Below are 19,952 nucleotides of genomic sequence, written 5' to 3'. Positions count from 1 at the left end.
ATGTTCTTAATGATATTTTCTTCAACATTTCGTTTACCTGACACTATTGTACCTGACACCTGTTCATCATCACAGTCTCCATGCTTTTTATTCCTCCATAACAGTTTAATGGAATCAGTGTCATCTTTGCTGAGATCATTTCCTTCCTCTGCATCCAACAGTCTGAAATGGTTCTCATTATCTACAGCCACAGAATCAAACTGCCCTGTAACTAAGCAATCAATATTTTCTGTAGTCCTTGCTGTAGGCTCATTACTTCTTTCACTAGTAGCAACACCTGTATTCAAACTCTCAAAAGTCTCAAACTTTGGAGCAGATTCAACTTGTGATATTTTCATAGTTTCTGTTCTGTTGGTTTTGTAATCACACTCATTCATCTCCAGTTCTTGTCTTGCTGCTAAAGTGACATTACCAGATATCATGACTGACTCCAAATCACCAATCGTACAACTTTTCGCAACACGACTGGTACAGATTTCTGCCTGAAGTTGGTGTTTTGCAACAGACTGTTCAGAAAGTGACTTTATGTTTTCAATCCTTTGAAGTAAACTAGAATTGCCCACGATTGGTGGGCCATTAACAACTGGTGCATCTTCTATGCTTTCATTCACCACAAGTTGCTGATTAGATCTGTAAGCACCAGTATTCCAAGTGATCACATCATCAGAATCATCTCCGTCCAGACAGTATTTCTCACGAACTGTCATCACCCGCTTTGCAGAACTTCTCTTTCGTTTTACTTTGGGTGATAAAGATTTCTTCCCCACAAGCTGCTCAACCTGTTCACTCAAAGGATAACTTCTCAGGAGCTGGTTTGCATTCTGCCGAGCCTTAATCACACCAATTAGTTCAATCTGCTTCTGTTCACGGAACAGTTTCTCTTTCCTGATGTGTGTCAGTGTGGAACTTGGATCTCGTTTTGATTTTGAAGATGAAAGAGTGCCATCATGAGCAATTCTTTGATTCCCCAGTGTAGAGTCCATAGAATTGGCAGCAGTTCTGTTCTCTGTGTTGTTTTGTGACGAGGCAAACAGAGACTGAGTTCTCAGCCACTTCTGACTGCCATAGAGGTCTTGTTCTGACTTGGCTAAAGATGCATAGTTCTGTGACAAACCATCCCTTGCCTGCATATATTCACATACACAACTTAAATGTTTGAATGCTTTTACAAGTGAATGTCATAAAGGAGATTAATGTAATCTGTGTAACCTTTCTCAAATAGAACTGTATTATTATTATTATTATTATTATTATTATTATTATTATTACTAACAGATAATTGCATTTTATTATTATTATTACTAACAGATAATTGCATATGAGCATAGTTATGTTATTATTCAAACAATTACAAACAACTGAACATTAAAATGTTATTCTTCAGATCAGAATAATTAAACGACAAGATATGACACAAAATATTTATTTTAATTAAAAATATTACTTAGTCTTGTGTAGAAGTTAGTATTATTTTCATATTATATAAGTTGCTAAAGTAAAAAATATATTTAAAACCAAAGCACTTACACTGTCTCCAAGATCACTGATTCTTCTGTTTTTGGTTTCTAAGGAAAAAAATTCAGGAACACTAACTCTTCTGCAATATGATTTGCTAAATGAAAGTCTTGGTGATGGCAATATTGGAGTGATCTGATCTGAATCTCTTTCTTGATTGTCTATGTTCAGAGATAACCTTTTATCTGTTTTGTCAGCATTCATGGATTTTCTTGTTGGTGTGTCTGTGATCAGTGATGATTTTCTTGAAGCACCTGATGGATCAGATGAACAAGACTGCCATGGTTTGGCTGTCTGGTTCAGTATCTGTATTACATGTTGTGAGGAGTTATGCTGCAGCTTGTCCAGACTGCAGTCACTTCTATAATGTGAAAAGTGTTTAAACAAAGCTGGTGCACTCTGAGTTTTCATAAATGGATGGAGTCTTTGGCAGGCTGCTCTAGTGAAACCATCTTCAGTGTACACACTGGATCCCGACTCTGAAATAAAGCTGGAGTTAGGAGAAAAGTCATCTGAACTGAAAACAGAATGATCTGGGCTGTCTAAATTGAGTTTCTGCTTGAGGTACATGCCGATCTTTGGAACTGATGAATGTCGTTTTTTCTCCGGTTTAGTCCAGTTATGTTTTGGACTGTTGTCAGCTTCACCATCCAAAGTGTTGTTATTTCCATAAGACATTGGCAGAGAGCTGCGGTGTATTCTTAACCAGAGTGGTAGATGTGATGGTTTCTGGGCAGGAGGTAAAGTAGTGTCTTCTGGTTGCTTTACGTGTTTGGGTTCTGGCAGTTCTGGATCATCCTGTTTATTCTTCAAAACCTGTTTTTCCCACAATTTTGACTTTTCAAGTTCATTAAATGGAGGAAGGACCTTTCGCCCAATCATCATGACAGATTTCTTCACTTCATTAACTTGACCTGTAAGGTCAGGTTTTGTTTGGTTTCTGTTAGAACTCACATCTGTCTGATCACTTAATCTTTCTGATGAAACAATTTCACAAGAATTTGCAGAATAATCTGTGAAAACTGGGCTTGACACATCATTAGACTTCATAGCCATGAAACCCAGTGAGTTTATATTATCTTTCATCACTGGACTCGACGAAGAATACAAATATGTTTTGGAATTAAAGTCTTTAACAGAACTTTGTAATGGAATATTGTTCCAAGCTGTTGATGTCTTTAGACTGCTACTTTGCTTAGGTTTCAGAGGTAAACTTTCTACCACTTGTCCAAGATATGCTGAAGCTGATGCTTTTAAGATCATCTGAGCATCACTGTTTTTATTAAAAAAATTCTGGGAATCTGGCACATCAAGTCCTTTGTCACCACTAGACCAATGGTTCACCTCCGCTTCCAGAGTCTTGTTGGTTGATTCATGAAGTGGTTGGAGAGAAGATGGGTAATTAAGTGTAGATATTGATGTTCTGTATCTTGGTGACACAAAAACTGAGCTCTCAACAGGTGGTTGCATCTCCACAGTATGCACAGTAAAACCCTTCTCTCTTGTCTGTGTACCCAACACCATCACTGCACCTGGTGTCAGTTTAGACACTTCTTCTTGAATCTGTTCATCCACCATTTGGCTTCCACCTTGCAATTGTTCATCCACAGCATTATACACATATCCCTCTAAGTTATATGTTAAATCATGACCAGACTCACCTTTTAAACATTCATTTGTCCTCAAATGCAGATTTACATTTCTGGTTTCTTCAGTAACAAATGGCTGATGTTCTACAATATCTGAAACTATTTGAGTGTGTTCATCAATGTGCTTAATGTTTAAATATACAGACTCTGAGTCTTCTTTCTTTGTAACATTCACATCTATAATCTTCTGTGACTCACCTTCCACATTTTTCAACTCTTCAAATATTGATATGGTTGCCTCACATTTACATTTATCATCGAAACATTGTGTAGAATCAGGTACACTGTCAGAACACTGAGACAGATCCATTTCTCTGTCACTCATTGCCATGTACATATCTCTCCTTTTGATCTCATTACTAGGTCTTCCACCACTGTCTGATATATTAATGTCATTCAACACATATCCAGAATTTTCAGTTTGATGTCTTTCTATATAATTAATTCCTTTATAATCTGTGTCCGAATAGTCATCCTTTTGCTGTTTCTCAGTGACAGAAATATACACAGTAGAATTCTTGTCACTGTCAGACTGATCAGCAGATTCCTCAAAGTCCTCATCATAATCACCCGTTTTGCTTGAGGATGAAAGAATTTCACTCCCAAGGATTGAATCTAGACTGGTCTCAGACCCTTCACATTCCTTTGTTGTTTTGGTGATCACCTCCAAAAGGTCTTTATCTTCATCACCATCAACATCATCATCGTCGTCATCATCACCAGTGTTCAATGAGAATTCTTCACTGTAACTATAACTACCATTATACATGTCTTCATTTTCAGTACCTTCATCAATGGTTTCAAAATGATCAATGCATGTTGTTGATGTAACCACATCTGAACTGTCTTGCCATGAAGTGTCCTTATCCACAGATACATAAGAGCATTCACAAGTCAGCTTACGCTCCGCTTCTGGTTCTGTTTCTCTGGGTAATTTGTTAAACTGGCCTGGAGAATCTACACAGTCAACATCTTTTGAACTATCAAGTCTCCGAGGTGCTGAAACAGCTTCATAGTTCTCTTTCTGACCAGGATTTTCTATCCAAATGGGTGTGACTTCAGATACCAAACTGGAATCTTGACACACAAAATCAATCTCTACATCTAAATAAACTCCATATTTCACACAACAATCATTCCTATCTTGACGTCCAGCATTGAAAGTGGTTTCACCACTGTCGACAGTCAAGTCAGTTTCATCTTTACATTCATCACTGTTGAATCTTACTGAGGATGATGATGATTTCTCTGAAATCTTGAAGCTGTCAGTTATACTACTGAGATCCTCATCCTGAACCAGACTATCCTGGGGAAGTCCACCACTGAAACCATCCGGCTCAGAAAGCCCAGCACATCTATCAGTGGACTCTATAGTATCAATAGTAGAACTCACTTCAGAAACATCAGCATCAGCCACAAACAAACAGGCCTCACTCTTCCAGCTAGAAAGTGTCCCATTTCCTCTGTTGTCAAAATCTGTGTCATCAAAACTATGTCTTAACCCGTTTTCTTCATTTTCATCAAAAATATTATCTCCTGGTATTCCACAATCTGAATCATAGTTCTCTACATTGTTGCTCTTGTGTTCTATAGCCATTTCAGCATCACACAGTTGGAACTTATCTGTTAAATGAACATCTGAGTCATGCATACATTCCTTATTGCTGCACACTGATTCAGCTGCAATTTCTTGAGTCATTCTGACCAAACGAGACCCATCATTGAAGCTTTTATAAAAAGCAATGGCTGCTTCATTACTCTCAGTTTCCTTCTGTCTGATTCTAAAGTAATCTGAGTTTCCATCTTTTATCTCTTCGCTGTTATTTTCATTGATAACATTTTTCCACAATTCATCACAGCTATTGTCCACATTCTACAGGTTGGGGAAGCATGCAAATAGAGAAGAGATAAATGCATTTTAGTAATAGGAGCCACAGCTATTGTCCACATTCTACAGGTTGGGGAAGCATGCAAATAGAGAAGAGATAAATGCATTCTAGTAATAGGAGCCACAGTTATTGTTCACATTCTACAGGTTGGGGAAGCAGGCAAATAGAGAAGAGATAAATGCATTTTAGTAATAGAAGCCACAGTTATTAACATGAAAAGGTAGCCTAGATGGACTATTGTGCACTTATCTCATACTAACATGCAGTCCTATGATATATTTTTGAACAGATTCATACCTTCAAACTAATAACGTTTGCTTTTTTAATGCAATTTGTTCACAGTTAAAATTTACATGATTATTATAAGGCATTAAATGAGCATATTAACTGACTAGACAAAAGGGAAAAGTGGAAATAATTGATTATAGTTTCTAAGTGAAGACCATGTACATATTTTACCACTCATGTTCATATACAATATAACATTGTATTATTATAGTTAGTAACCACTGACTGCATATAAGCTAAATGCTCAGTAAGCTAGATTAGTTTATCTGTAGAACAAATGTATAAAACAGAGCAGAGAAAGCAGTCATGCACATACAGAAAACTCACACATGCACACTTACCTTGTAGAAGTTCACATTCTGTACTTTCTCATATATATATTCCCTTTATTCACTTCTAAAACAACATCTGTTCCAACTTACCCACAAAGACATTACTTTCAAGACATTTACTTGCATAACATACCCTGAGGAATAAAAAGCACCATTTTTCTAACAAGAATCTACAATGGTTGCCATCAAATATACTGAACCACAAAAAAAACCCACACGTGAATAAATATTAGTATTAATTTAGTTCTCTTTAATTTATTTTAAATTATTCACTTTGAATCACCTCAGTTTTTTTTTAGCTAATTCTATTAAAATTGTCAATGCCATGTGAACAATGTAGGCCCATTTTGACAGTCTATTTTAAACAGTGTTTGGCAAATGTTTGTCACTTTGGTTTGTGTCCTGTGTAAACTACAGTAATACAGCTGATAATTTCTACCAGACCAAATATTAACTAGCCTGGACCAAGGGCTAGTGGATTTGTCAAACCCGGACTATTTACCGCTTTAATCTATCATGAAAAAAAAAATAATAATAAAAAATTATGTTTCTTTTGTTGTTCAGTATATATGATCCCATTATGAGAAGAAAACAATTCAGTTTTTCTTCTGACAAATTAAAAACAGCAGCTGACTCTATGATCACAAAATGGCAGCCAATCATCCCTCCATGTTTGTCAACCAGTTGCTCGTCCCTCTCCAGCCTCACTTACCTTGCGTTTTCGTTCCTCTTCTTCCTTCTTTCCTCGTTCTTCTTCCTCTCGCCGTTTCTGCTCAGCCTCCTGCTTCTTTCTCTCTTTCTCTTCCTCTTTTCGACGAGCTTCCTCTTCCTCCTCTTGCTGTTGCCGCCGGCGACGTTCTTCTGCTTCTGCTGCTGCTGCGGCTGCTGCTTCCTGCGCTGCGGAGTCGTCTCCTGTTTCTGCTGGTTCCTGGCAACATCAATGTTCACAACAGGGTCAAACAATGCAATGGCCTCCGTGTTTCTTATTCGTAACCAGCCACAGGAAAACATCATTTAAATGACCATCCTGAGGTTTTAGCAATTTGTAACATGTTTAAGGGGTGTTCTCATTCTGCAATTAGTCGCATGTAATCAAATCATATTGTGAGAACATCTAAATCGGAACGACTTTAGTCTCATGCGTTCCAATTTTAGATGTCTGACAAATGGTATGTAACAAGTCAGTGCAACTAATTGCATAATGAGAATGATGCCTTAGCCATGTAATGTTTTATATTTGTAACATTTTTAATAGGATGTATCACCCAAATGTATTTCATATAAAGCAATATATATCCATTGTCTATTTTAATTTGCCACAAGCTCAATTGATAAAAATTATACATAGTTTATGCCATCCAAGAAAAGCAATTAAGTAAATAAACAAAATAAAACTGTAATTAAAGGAGAACTCTCGATTATGAGTGGTGCTGTTATCTTATATAAAAACAATTTAGTTTATTTTACTATATTTTGATGAAGATGTAAATCAATGTTAGTAATTAACAAAAGATTAAAATAATAAACATAATAGTGTTGGAAATTGAAAAATGTCTGCTTACATTAATATCTTGAGCTGAATGATTTTGTTTTAAAAATACATGTATATTTAAAAAATACTCACTATTTAAAAACAACATGCACAGAATAAAACAAACGAAAGCAATATATGCTTACTGAACAAAACTCTGAATATATAGAAGCACAATTCAGCAAGTATAACGTAACAACATAGTGAAAACCACATCAACATCCAAATATATTGCTGTCATCGCTCAATCAAAATTACACTGATGTTTTCATGAATAATTAAAAAAATTCATACCATCATATCTATTATTATGCCAATGATTCTCCATATATATGAAGGAAGGAACAAATGTTTTATTTAATAATTGCTCTGAATACATTTTCATTATTGGTTTTGAATTTTGAAATTTGAATCCATCAATCAAAAACCAACAGTGGAAGAAACCTCACTGTGCAAGCAAGTGAAACTATTTTTGCCATTTTGCTATCTGTATGCCATATTTGTTTTTGTTTCTTCATGTTCGTTCTCGTTGTTTGGATTTTTTTCTCACTAGGGTACAAAATACTATCATCTACAAAACAACCACAGGAAAGATTTCAACTACTAATGGTGGTGGGGTGGTATAAACAGGAAGCTGAACAATTCAATAATGAAATGGTGTCACACAAAGTGAGGTGCTGCTGATATAGGTAATTATAATGTATATTCTCTAGAAGGCTCTCATGATGATAACCACACTGAGTATACCTATGTGATACACATATATACTACATTCTACAAAGGTGATAACCACACTATATATACCTATCTGATACACAAAAAACACTAGATTCTACAGTGGTGCCAGGTATATGGTAACACACGGAACTACTAACACCTGCTGTACACACAGGATACCAGACAAACCTCTTGCTTAGGTTCTTCCTTGGGAGTTGCATCCTGGGTAAATTAAATGAATTGTCTTTGTTATAGCTCAAATTCATAGCAATATGTCATCACAGTGTGGAACAAATACGGTATGTTACTAAATGCATATAGAAATATTCAACATGCTTGAAGTTCAGTTATACAAACATAAACATGCTTCAAGTTATATATACCAATACATATGTATGAACCAATTATTGTTTTTGCTTTTTTTTTTACCTCTTACCTCTTGCATACATTAAAAAATAATAATCTAAATTTGTGTAAAATGTACAAGAATTAATCATTATGTTTAGATTGTATACTATATAATTTATGTCTGGTAGATTTTATTTTTTAAATTATTACTTTAATTGAAAATTAGGTTATGTTTTCCAAGCATCTTTCTTTTAACCACAGCAGTACATCCAATGTACTACAGTATATATTCAAGCCACGTGAATCCCTAGTATAATTGCTAATGTTGGATTTCTCAGAATATTGTTTTAAATAGAACAGCATACAATGATAGCTATTATGATAAGTTCTAGTGCCAATAAATATAGAGCTAGACATTAAGAACATAAACTAAAAGTAAAATTGCTTCTATTATGGTATATGATATATCATATGCAAATAATTTTCTTTGAAAGAAAAACATGTACATGTCAACATACAGCCACAACAAACAGTGACAACAGTAAAGCTTGCCAGTACAGGACACAAATTACAACACTGAACATTAACGTGGAAAAACATGGTTTCCAATTCAAAATAACATAAACATTAATTGTTTTACTCTAAAGTGTGGATGAACAGATGGAATAAATTAATGGGCAGAGGTATTGTCGGAGGTAACTTCTAAAGGGCAATAACACAAAAGAAATCTCATGGGGTGGGACAAGACTGGTTTATGTACTCTAATCACGTGATAACTTTATAGATGGGGGGGGGGGGGGGGGGGGGATGAGATAGGTTTTACTATCACATGTATATCTAATGCAGACACACCCAAATGACAACAGATAATGAAGGCTTCAAATTTAAATATAAATTGGCAGCAGCATACTTTCTTTTTTTACACTATTTCATAAACCAATAAGCAATATATGCTTACTGAACAAAACTCTGAATATATAGAAGCACAATTCAGCAAGTATAACGTAACAACATAGTGAAAACCACATCAACATCCAAATATATTGCTGTCATCGCTCAGTCAAAATTACACTGATGTTTTCATGAATAATTAAAAAATTTCATACCATCATATCTATTATTATGCCAATGACTCTCCATATATATGAAGGAAGGAACAAATGTTTTATTTAATAATTGCTCTGAATACATTTTCATTATTGGTTTTGAATTTTGAAATTTGAATCCATCAATCAAAAACCAACAGTGGAAGAAACCTCACTGTGCAAGCAAGTGAAACTATTTTTGCCATTTTGCTATCTGTATGCCATATTTGTTTTTGTTTCTTCATGTTCGTTCTCGTTGTTTGGATTTTTTTCTCACTAGGGTACAAAATACTATCATCTACAAAACAACCACAGGAAAGATTTCAACTACTAATGGTGGTGGGGTGGTATAAACAGGAAGCTGAACAATTCAATAATGAAATGGTGTCACACAAGGTGAGGTGCTGCTGATATAGGTAATTATAATGTATATTCTCTAGAAGGCTCTCATGATGATAACCACACTGAGTATACCTATGTGATACACATATATACTACATTCTACAAAGGTGATAACCACACTATATATACCTATCTGATACACAAAAAACACTAGATTCTACAGTGGTGCCAGGTATATGGTAACACACGGAACTACTAACACCTGCTGTACACACAGGATACCAGACAAACCTCTTGCTTAGGTTCTTCCTTGGGAGTTGCATCCTGGGTAAATTAAATGAATTGTCTTTGTTATAGCTCAAATTCATAGCAATATGTCATCACAGTGTGGAACAAATACGGTATGTTACTAAATGCATATAGAAATATTCAACATGCTTGAAGTTCAGTTATACAAACATAAACATGCTTCAAGTTATATATACCAATACATATGTATGAACCAATTATTGTTTTTGCTTTTTTTTTTACCTCTTGTATACATTAAAAAATAATAATCTAAATTTGTGTAAAATGTACAAGAATTAATCATTATGTTTAGATTGTATACTATATAATTTATGTCTGGTAGATTTTATTTTTTAAATTATTACTTTAATTGAAAATTAGGTTATGTTTTCCAAGCATCTTTCTTTTAACCACAGCAGTACATCCAATGTACTACAGTATATATTCAAGCCACGTGAATCCCTAGTATGATTGCCAATGTTGGATTTCTCAGAATATTGTTTTAAATAGAACAGCATACAATGATAGCTATTATGATAAGTTCTAGTGCCAATAAATATAGAGCTAGACATTAAGAACATAAACTAAAAGTAAAATTGCTTCTATTATGGTATATGATATATCATATGCAAATAATTTTCTTTGAAAGAAAAACATGTACATGTCAACATACAGCCACAACAAACAGTGACAACAGTAAAGCTTGCCAGTACAGGACACAAATTACAACACTGAACATTAACATGGAAAAACATGGTTTCCAATTCAAAATAACATAAACATTAATTGTTTTACTCTAAAGTGTGGATGAACAGATGGAATAAATTAATGGGCAGAGGTATTGTCGGAGGTAACTTCTAAAGGGCAATAACACAAAAGAAATCTCATGGGGTGGGACAAGACTGGTTTATGTACTCTAATCACGTGATAACTTTATAGATGGGGGGGGGGGGGGAGATGAGATAGGTTTTACTATCACATGTATATCTAATGCAGACACACCCAAATGACAACAGATAATGAAGGCTTCAAATTTAAATATAAATTGGCAGCAGCATACTTTCTTTTTTTTTACACTATTTCATAAACCTCCAGTTTTATGAGTTTATGTTACTATGTTAATTATTAAATTAAAATATTTTAAAAGATAAAGTATTTTTTTTGTTGCGATTATACAATAATGTATACTGATGTATACTAATGTATATTGACTACAATGAAAACCCTCATTCACAGTACATGTATTACTAGAAGTTTGTTTTGCTTAACAACACCACTAGAGCACATTGATTTATTAATCATCGGCTATTGGATGTCAAACATATGGTCATTTTGATAGTCATAGAGATAAAACCCGCTACATTTTTCCATTAGTAGCAAGGGATCTTTCATATGCACCATCCCACAGACAGGATAGCACATACCATGGCCTTTGATATACCAGTCGTGGTGCACTGGCTAGAGCCTACCAACGGGGATCGATCCTAGACTAATGGCACATCAAGTGAGCATTTTACCACAGGGCTACGTCCATCCCACACCACTGATATTCAATCGCACTTTACATTTTTGTATTTTATAACTACTCTAACTGCAAATTAAATGTTCCTTTTTTTTGTTCCACCAGTATATATTACTGTCATCAAATAACGTGTTTACTACTTGTTTAAGCAGCAGCAGCTTTAAAAACTTGAGCAAAGTATTACAAACAACAAGTTCCTGCATAAAAATAGCTTACAAACATATCAAATAATACATAAAGACTGATAGACTGGCAGGCAAACAGACAGACAGACAGACAGACATACAGACATGGACTATTCTATTGTAGTGTTTCTCAACCTTTCCAGTACTGGAGATCAGCTGGATATTTTCCAAAACTGATGTTGGCCATTATTAAGATTCTAGATAACTTTTTCTTGCCCATGCAGTAGTTAGCGCTTGCATGCAGCTAGATACAGTGGTATGTGTGGGGCAACTGACATTGAACTCATGTTTATTCATGACTCATGGTTTTTAGAATTCAGCTGAATTACTTGTTTGCCAAGTTGCAATTTGATGCTGAATCACCATTTTCATAATGTTTTAACAAATAAAAGTAATATTTTCAAGTTTATATTTATGGTGAAATTGTTACATTTTTATGTCATTAAAGAATGGAGACTGTATTTTTGTACAATGAAGACTACATTTTTGCAACTATGCTTAACGGAGTTTGCAGGTGAAGTTTTGCAAATGGGTCAAGAACAAACAAACCTTAGGTTTAGTTTATACAATGAAGTAAAAGGGCAAGAAAAAGAATCAGCCACTGTGTGAGGTATAGACAAGGCAGTTCCAACCTACAGGACAAAATGTTATTTGTAAAGCTCAAAAACATTTTGTCTCTTGAGCTGGACATATCTTATATATCCCTTATAACAGTGATAGAATAGGTTCTGTTAAATTGTTACATTTGTTCATATGATGGACCAGGGCTCAAACGTAAGAATTTGTCTCCCATAGCAATTTAAAAAAGAATTGCTGTGGTCAAAAAGGCCCACGGACGGCAATTTTGAGCCTGTCTACGGCAATTTTTTAAAGTGACTTTTGCAGCAAATAAACATGACTGAAAGGTTATTTTGCTGTATGAAGACATATTTCACATGTGCAAATGTTATATACAGGCAGATAATGTACACCAGGTGAATACATTTTGCCATTGTTGAGGAGTTTTACCAACAGCACAAAAGTGCCATTGGTGATGCTCCCTGCCTACAGCAATTTATATCTCAACAATGGCAATTGGCCATTGCTGTCATTAACTTTGAGCCCTGATGGACTAATCAAGACAATACTGAAGACCACCCTGCACTAAACCATGGCCATATAATTGAGAAACACTGGTCTACGATATGGCATCACGTATATGTAAAGATAAGGCATCACTCCGGGTGTCATGGAGTAGGCTATGTACTCAGTTAACACAGTGACAACATGGAAATACTGATGGCACATTCCTGTAGTTACCTCGTCGTCCCCACCCCGGCGTCTACGAGAACGCGATGATGTTACTTCCTGAAATGTGACGATGATCAATGAAGAAATGAACAAAAAAGAGTAGAGAAAAAACAACAAAAAAACAACACCATAGCTATGGTAACAGAACAAGGCCCCGTTCCACAAGATAACCTTCATGAAACACGACTCAGAAGTGTTTATAAAGTAGCATTATAGACTATGGGATTGGGATGATTAATGTATCTTTTGCAAACAGTATTTGACCTTATTTAGAATTAATTATATAAATATGGAAAATGATCTATTAAATTAAAAAATACAGAAACCTGTTACTTTCAAACAAAACATCAATTATTACTGGAAATTATTTCACCAATTTAAAATAAAATTCACCAATTGTTTTTAAAATTTGCAATTGGCGAATTTGACAATGGTGAGTGCCAAAACTATAGTCCATCCCACAGAGATTTTTTTTTTCATACTATGGAATTTATTACAAATTATTCATTTATGAGCCAAATGTTTTCTAAATTGCACACAAAAATAGTTGTTGTTTTTTATATTTCCAAAACACTAACGTTTTTTCTTATGTCAAACCAAACTAAAATTATTTACAAAATATATGTTTGTAGGAGGATGGGACAGTCTGCATGCTCAAGCAGCGACTTCAACAAAGCAGCCAGCAAATGTTTAGGTTAAGTATACCTCTTGCTTGAGAGTTTTTTTTTTTTTTAAAGGAAATGCAGTCATCTGTGATAAAAGTACATTCTGATACTCATGTGGCAGCTTAATCCAGGTTTTGACTGGAAGTTCAAATATTACTTGAGGTCTGTAATGGAAGTCTAATAATACTACTTTAAATGATCAAAAAATAAAACAGTAAACAGCATGCACAAATGAAACAACTGTGGAAATTGAATATTACCAAAACATACTTTTTATAATAAATGTGGTAATTTTGTTAAATATTTGTTGTTACAAAGCACATAAAATGTATGTCATATATATTTTTAAACCTCTTCTTTTTAAGATTTTGAAAATACTACATGACAACATGTAGTTTACTACTGCTTTTATATAAGCTATTGATTTAAGTTCTAAAGGTTCTTTTGTATGCATTTTCCAACAGAAATGATAGCATTATATGGAAGTATATACCAACTGTGGAGCATCGGTTGAAACAGAAAAACCAATGGGGGTTCCGTGGGGCACACTATACTGATGCTTCTCAGGAGTGGCAGTCCTCCTATTATATAGATGAGGTACTAGATAGAGATTCATGGAATCAACCACTATTTTACTAAATGCCCATTCAACTCTGCATTGTGCAGAGTTATGGTATTATGGTTTTGTCATTCAGACTGGTTCAACTTTTCAGGGGTAAGCGTGGAACAATTTAATTTCTAACAAAACATTATTTTTGAAAAACAATAATATTCTCATGCTAATATAAACTCAACACTCAAACTTTGAAACAGAATGAAGAAAGAATGATGTGATGTCAACTCAGTACTAAACTCACCAACATTAACAATGTAATAAAATCTGAGTTTAAATAAACAAAAAGACTCAATCAAAATTAAACCACTTCAAATCAGATTTTAATAAAAGGGAAAAACCAGAATTAGTAATAACCACAAAACAAACCCCTTAGGCTAACTTAGAAAAACAACTTTGTTTACAATAGCATAATCCATAACTTTAACAAGCTAAGGTGATATTTGAAATTAAAAAATTTCAATTATTAGGAAAAACACTTCATGCAAATGAAGAATTTATGACTGAAATAGTTTTTTCATTATCATTTACATGTATTTCCATTTCAGAAGTCTGATTTCCTTTTCACATTAATTTCGTCTTCTTTTGAATGAGTTTAACATTTAAAAAAATGTTAATTCTCAGAGGAATTTTTTTAAATGTTAAATTCATCTTCTTTGAATAACATTTAACATAAAATATGATTCCTCAGGGAAACATGACTCTTTAATTTTTTACATTGTGTCTAGTTTCTTTGAATAATACCTTAATAACTTTTTTATGAGTGAGTCTGGTAACATTAACAGCAAACATTTTTTTAAAGTCATGTATATTTTTCATGAGTCCAGTAACAATAATAGTAAACAATGTTTGTTTTTTAAAAGCTGGCCTTAATCATAACTGATAAAATATATAACAAAACACTAGAAGTAATAACACAACTGCAGTGACGATGTTCTGAGAACAGGTTCTGAAATTAAATAAAGTGGTGTATTAAAGAGTGACCAACCTCTGCGGGAGTTTCGTCGTCACCTCCTCGGTTACGTCTGCTACGACGACTGCTAGTTTCTTCTTCAGCAGGGGCGTCGGCAGCTCTGAAAGAAGCAAACACAATCAACTAATTTATCTCAACGTCTGTTTTAAAAACCTGTTTTTGCCTTATTAACTGATCTACTGCTAAAAAGTCCAAAGTTCAGTTTTGCTTCTGAGTTTTTGGCAACCACACTTCTGTCATTCTGAATAATTTAGATAGCCAGTCTAGAAATGTTCTTCCATTTTACACTGCTGATATATCAAGGGCAAAAACAATCAGTTTGATTATTTCAACTTTCAGAAACATCCTGTTCTGCCTTTTCTAGTGATTTACTAGTTGTTCTTTAGTTTTTGACAACCCTATTTTTTTCATTCTGTTCAAAATCTGCCAGTTTAAAAATAAAGGATGTAAATATTAATTTTAATTGTTACTGTTACTATTTTTATGAACATTACTGAAGTTTTAATCAAAATTATCTTCAGGGAGCCTGGAACTCGCTGGGATCTACCGGTAATAGCCTAAATGATACTTTGTTACCATAACACTATAGAGGATCAAAAAAAAAAAAAAAAATTTCCTTTTCTTTTTCTTTAAATGTCCTTGAAAATACACATACTAATAAAATTTTAAGGTTCTGATATGTTTATCTTTAAAGTTTCACATGTATATGTTAATGTTCAAACAATGCTGATTTTGTCTTCCCTTGACTGTTGTAGTAAAATTAATTGACATTTTAACTCATTCAAATTGGAGTTTATTATTTTCACAGAAATCAAATGTTTATTGAGTCAATCTGGAATAGTAAACCAGTTACTTCTCAACAGTCTGAAACTATATACAATGTATAAAACCACAGACAGAAAGTGATGGATGACAAATATTTGCAAAGTAATTTATTAAGTTAGTATTTCTAAAAAAATAACTAATTAACAGTAAAGGTATGTAACAATAAAGGTATCTTGTATTTTACATATTCCAATTTATTTTGAAAAGTAACAGAATTGTTTTAATTTTGATTTTAAAAAAATTGTTTAGTTATGAGAAATAAAATATAATTATGCTTTTGTTATAGTTTGCTTCTTTTTTTCATTTTTTAACTAAAGATGGAAGATATAAAAATAAATCATTAAAATTTATTAAGTTCTTATATACTCAGAGAATTAGTTTGAATGTAATTTTTCATATAAAATAAATTACTATTTTTTTTTAAACTTGTGAAAATGACAAAGAAAATGACATGTTTGTAATGAACAACTGAAGAATGCTTTAGCAGCAATGGATGTGTTCCGTATTAAATTTTGCTACTACGTAAACAAACCAAACCAAACAAAAATGCACAAACACAAACTCTTTATAACTTATCTACAAGTATAATACCATCATGCTGAATACCTGTATTAAAACAAACATGTAAATATCCTATGTATTTCAAATCCTCAGACCTACACTGAAGTTTAGAATAACTTTGAATGTGTCCTGTTTACGTCAGATTCAACATTCAAATGATGTAGAGATGGAAATGTGTGCAAATGGGTAAGCATAAATCTAATTACTGTGTAAGGTGCAATGAATAATTCAGATTAAATTATCTTGAAATGTGGCAAGTAGGGACCTTTTATATTATCTAAATAACCCATTATGATATACTGTAATAAACCATTAAGGTATGGATGATAACCTATTATGGCATACTCAGTAATCTGTTGGGCACTCCCAACAGCCAATTAAGGTACAGTCAATAACTCTGGGTGGACATATAGCCAAAGACTCTATAACATTTAAGATATATCCAACATGAAAAATAGTAAAAACTAAATATTGTTAATTTGTTAATGAACTCATCTGTTTTATTGTTTCTGTTTCAAAATGAAAATTAGTATGCACAAACATCTTTAAGTCTCAATTAGCATATTAATTTCTATATTGGTGTGAGGATAAAACAGACTATTTATACTAAAATTGTACTTAGAAATGACTTATGAAAACTGAACGATTCATAAAGTAGGAATAAGCACCATGATATTTTCTTGTTGGTCAGTCAAGATTAAAAAATGATGATGTTGTTGTTGATGTTGTTTTAAATGTAATGTTTAGCCAAAGAATTAACTTCCAGATGTGTGCAAGTTAATTGTTTTGTAGGGGAGGATAATAATAAAGGTGAAATACTACACCATATTTGACACAGAGAAGAGAAATGTTGGCACTGGGCCAGCCGGTCTTGCCTGAGTCTCGCTTCCCTTCGCTCACGGCGCCTCCTCTCAAGGTCATCCTCGCCATTTACAGCGCTAGATTCACTCACTTCTCTATATTAACCATGACAGAAAAAAGTGTTAAGCCAAAACATGAGAGAGAGAGAGAGATGAAACAAGCAGGGAAAATTATCACTCCTGGAAAACAAAAACTTCAAAAACCATCCATAAACAAAACAAAACCAAAAAAAAGAAAAAATGCATTGGGTAAAACACTGCAATTGAGTTTAATTAAATCCATGTTTTGTTTTGATAGCCGACTATGGGGAAAAAGATTAAATTCATGTATTACAAAAAAGTCTTTCTTTTTTTTCCATAAGATTTTCAATTCCAATTTTCTTTAAAACATGAACTAAACTACATGTATTTACTATTAGAAAAATTACCTTGTAATATCGATTTACTCATTTTGAAAACGTTTATGTTTTTTCAAATTATGTTTGATGATAAATTAATATTCCAAAAAAGATTTGTATAGTCATATTTTATTTACTACTGCATGAATAATAAAATAAATATGAAGATAAACATCAGGTTATTTCAAACTACAAAACATGGATATAACAAACAAAACCAAAGAAAACCACATTGGCACTTGATTAAATCATTGCTTTGTTATATTTTTACTGCTTGATACAGTATGAAGTTCAAACAACTCATTTTGAATTTAGTATTTCATTGATATTATTCATATATAATAAACATTTGCATATAAAAGGCATCTACAAAGAAAACCTTTACTATGAGCAATGATAAGGCACTGAATGTGGTATTTATTTGGTTTCCTATTAATGTTCTAAATTTGATTAAAAACACCATCACACACCATTTTTTTTTTTTTTTTAAATCAATAAAACTGAAATAAATATTAAAGGACGCTAGTCAAACGAAATTTAAACAGAAATTATAAAACCAACTATAAAAGGAAATTCAAATCAAAATACTGCACAACCAATGTTTGAATATAAATTTCAGCTACAACATCTTGTAGTAAAATGTCATTAACAGTGTTTGCATAATCCTTTGAAATACGTCATATTTTTAGAAACATTGTATGGTCAGATTACTTAGTAAATGAAACCTGTGTATTGCAGATACATTTATTTATCTCCTTCCAAAATGATATTCCTTTTCTAGGCAGAACAAGTCAGCATTTCAGTAATCTATTTTTTATTTTAATTAATATATTTTTTATTATAAACTCAAGTTAAGGTTGGATACTACCTACCAGTATATACATGCATATGTATAACACAGTAGCTATAAATTAGTTTTGTTTACTGGCACCACTACAGCACATTGATTTATTAATCACGGAGTATTGGATGTCAAACATTTGGTAATTCTGACATAGTCTTAGAAGTTAGAGAAAACCTGCTACATTTGTTTATATAGCAGTAAGGGATCTTTTTATATGCATTTTCCCAGACACAGCAGCACATACCATGGGGTTTGATACACCAGCAGCGCATACCATGGTGTTTGATACACCAGTCATATGTTGCACTAATTAGGACAGATTTGTTTTTCAGAGAATAGGTACCCCGAGGGTTAAAGTTAGAGTTAAAGTTTGTTTTGTTTAATGACACCACTAGAGCACATTGATTTATCAATCATTGGCTATTGGATATTTTGACGTATAGTCTTAGAGAGGAAACCTGCTACACTGTCCATTAGTAGCAAGGGATCTTTTATATGCACCATCCCGTAGACAGGATAACACATACCACAGCCTTTGATATGCCAGTCGAGGTGCACTGGCTGGAACGAGAAAGAACCCAATAGGCCCACCGACAGGGATCGATCCCAAACCAAATGCGCATCAGTGGATTTAAGTAATGTGTACATACACACATGTACATATTGATGTACCATCATGTCATTAATGTTAGTTATTTTGAGGAACACCACTTGAGCACACTGATTTTATTAATCATTGGCTATTGGATGTCAAACATTTGGTAATTGTAACACATAGTTTTCAGAGGAAACCTTCTATATTTTCCCATTAGTAGCAAGGAATCTTTTATATGCACTTTCCCCACAGACAGAACAGCAAATACTATGACATTTAATATATCAGACATAAGTGGCTTAATTTTGGGGGGTGAGTATATATAGTTGATACATTTTGCTGATACATATGGTTTATACTTCACTTTTGTCATACCTCTTTTACTTACTAAATCCTAATGATTCATTAATACGAATAAGAATATGAATATATCACAAATATTTTGAAAAATATTAACAACTTATACTTCACTCATGATGTAACATATCTGTGATTTGTATGTTCGATAACATCATTTGTATGTATTTTGTACAATCTCTATTTGGGGCGTTTTTGTAAATACTGAATGAGTGAATGATTGTAAGCATAAAATATAATTAACAGTAAATATAGTTCACATATGATTGGAATTGGTATT

General features: G+C 33.3%; 1 protein-coding gene across 19 annotated transcripts in view; it reads right to left on the bottom strand.

Moving 5' to 3' along the window:
* The window catches only part of LOC121382258 (troponin I-like), a 98,482-nt gene that overhangs the window by 29,717 nt on the left and 48,813 nt on the right, over positions 1-19,952 (bottom strand). For 9 of the 19 annotated variants that reach the window (XM_041511796.1, XM_041511795.1, XM_041511807.1 and 6 more), the window contains 6 exons: positions 17,494-17,574; positions 15,248-15,332; positions 12,991-13,038; positions 9,988-10,020; positions 8,111-8,143; positions 6,386-6,601 (listed from right to left, as the gene is read on the bottom strand). In XM_041511796.1, the coding sequence (XP_041367730.1) occupies positions 6,386-6,601; positions 8,111-8,143; positions 9,988-10,020; positions 12,991-13,038; positions 15,248-15,332; positions 17,494-17,574 (496 nt within the window). The remainder of the gene's footprint in view (positions 1-6,385; positions 6,602-8,110; positions 8,144-9,987; positions 10,021-12,990; positions 13,039-15,247; positions 15,333-17,493; positions 17,575-19,952) is intronic. The other 10 variants (XM_041511809.1, XM_041511810.1, XM_041511803.1 and 7 more) reach the window with 9 other exon arrangements.

The sequence above is a fragment of the Gigantopelta aegis genome, chromosome 9 (assembly GCF_016097555.1).
Source record: "Gigantopelta aegis isolate Gae_Host chromosome 9, Gae_host_genome, whole genome shotgun sequence".
Lineage (NCBI taxonomy): Eukaryota > Metazoa > Mollusca > Gastropoda > Neomphalida > Peltospiridae > Gigantopelta > Gigantopelta aegis.
The sequence above is the reverse complement of the archived record's forward strand: the minus strand, read 5'-3'. Positions and strand labels throughout refer to the sequence as shown.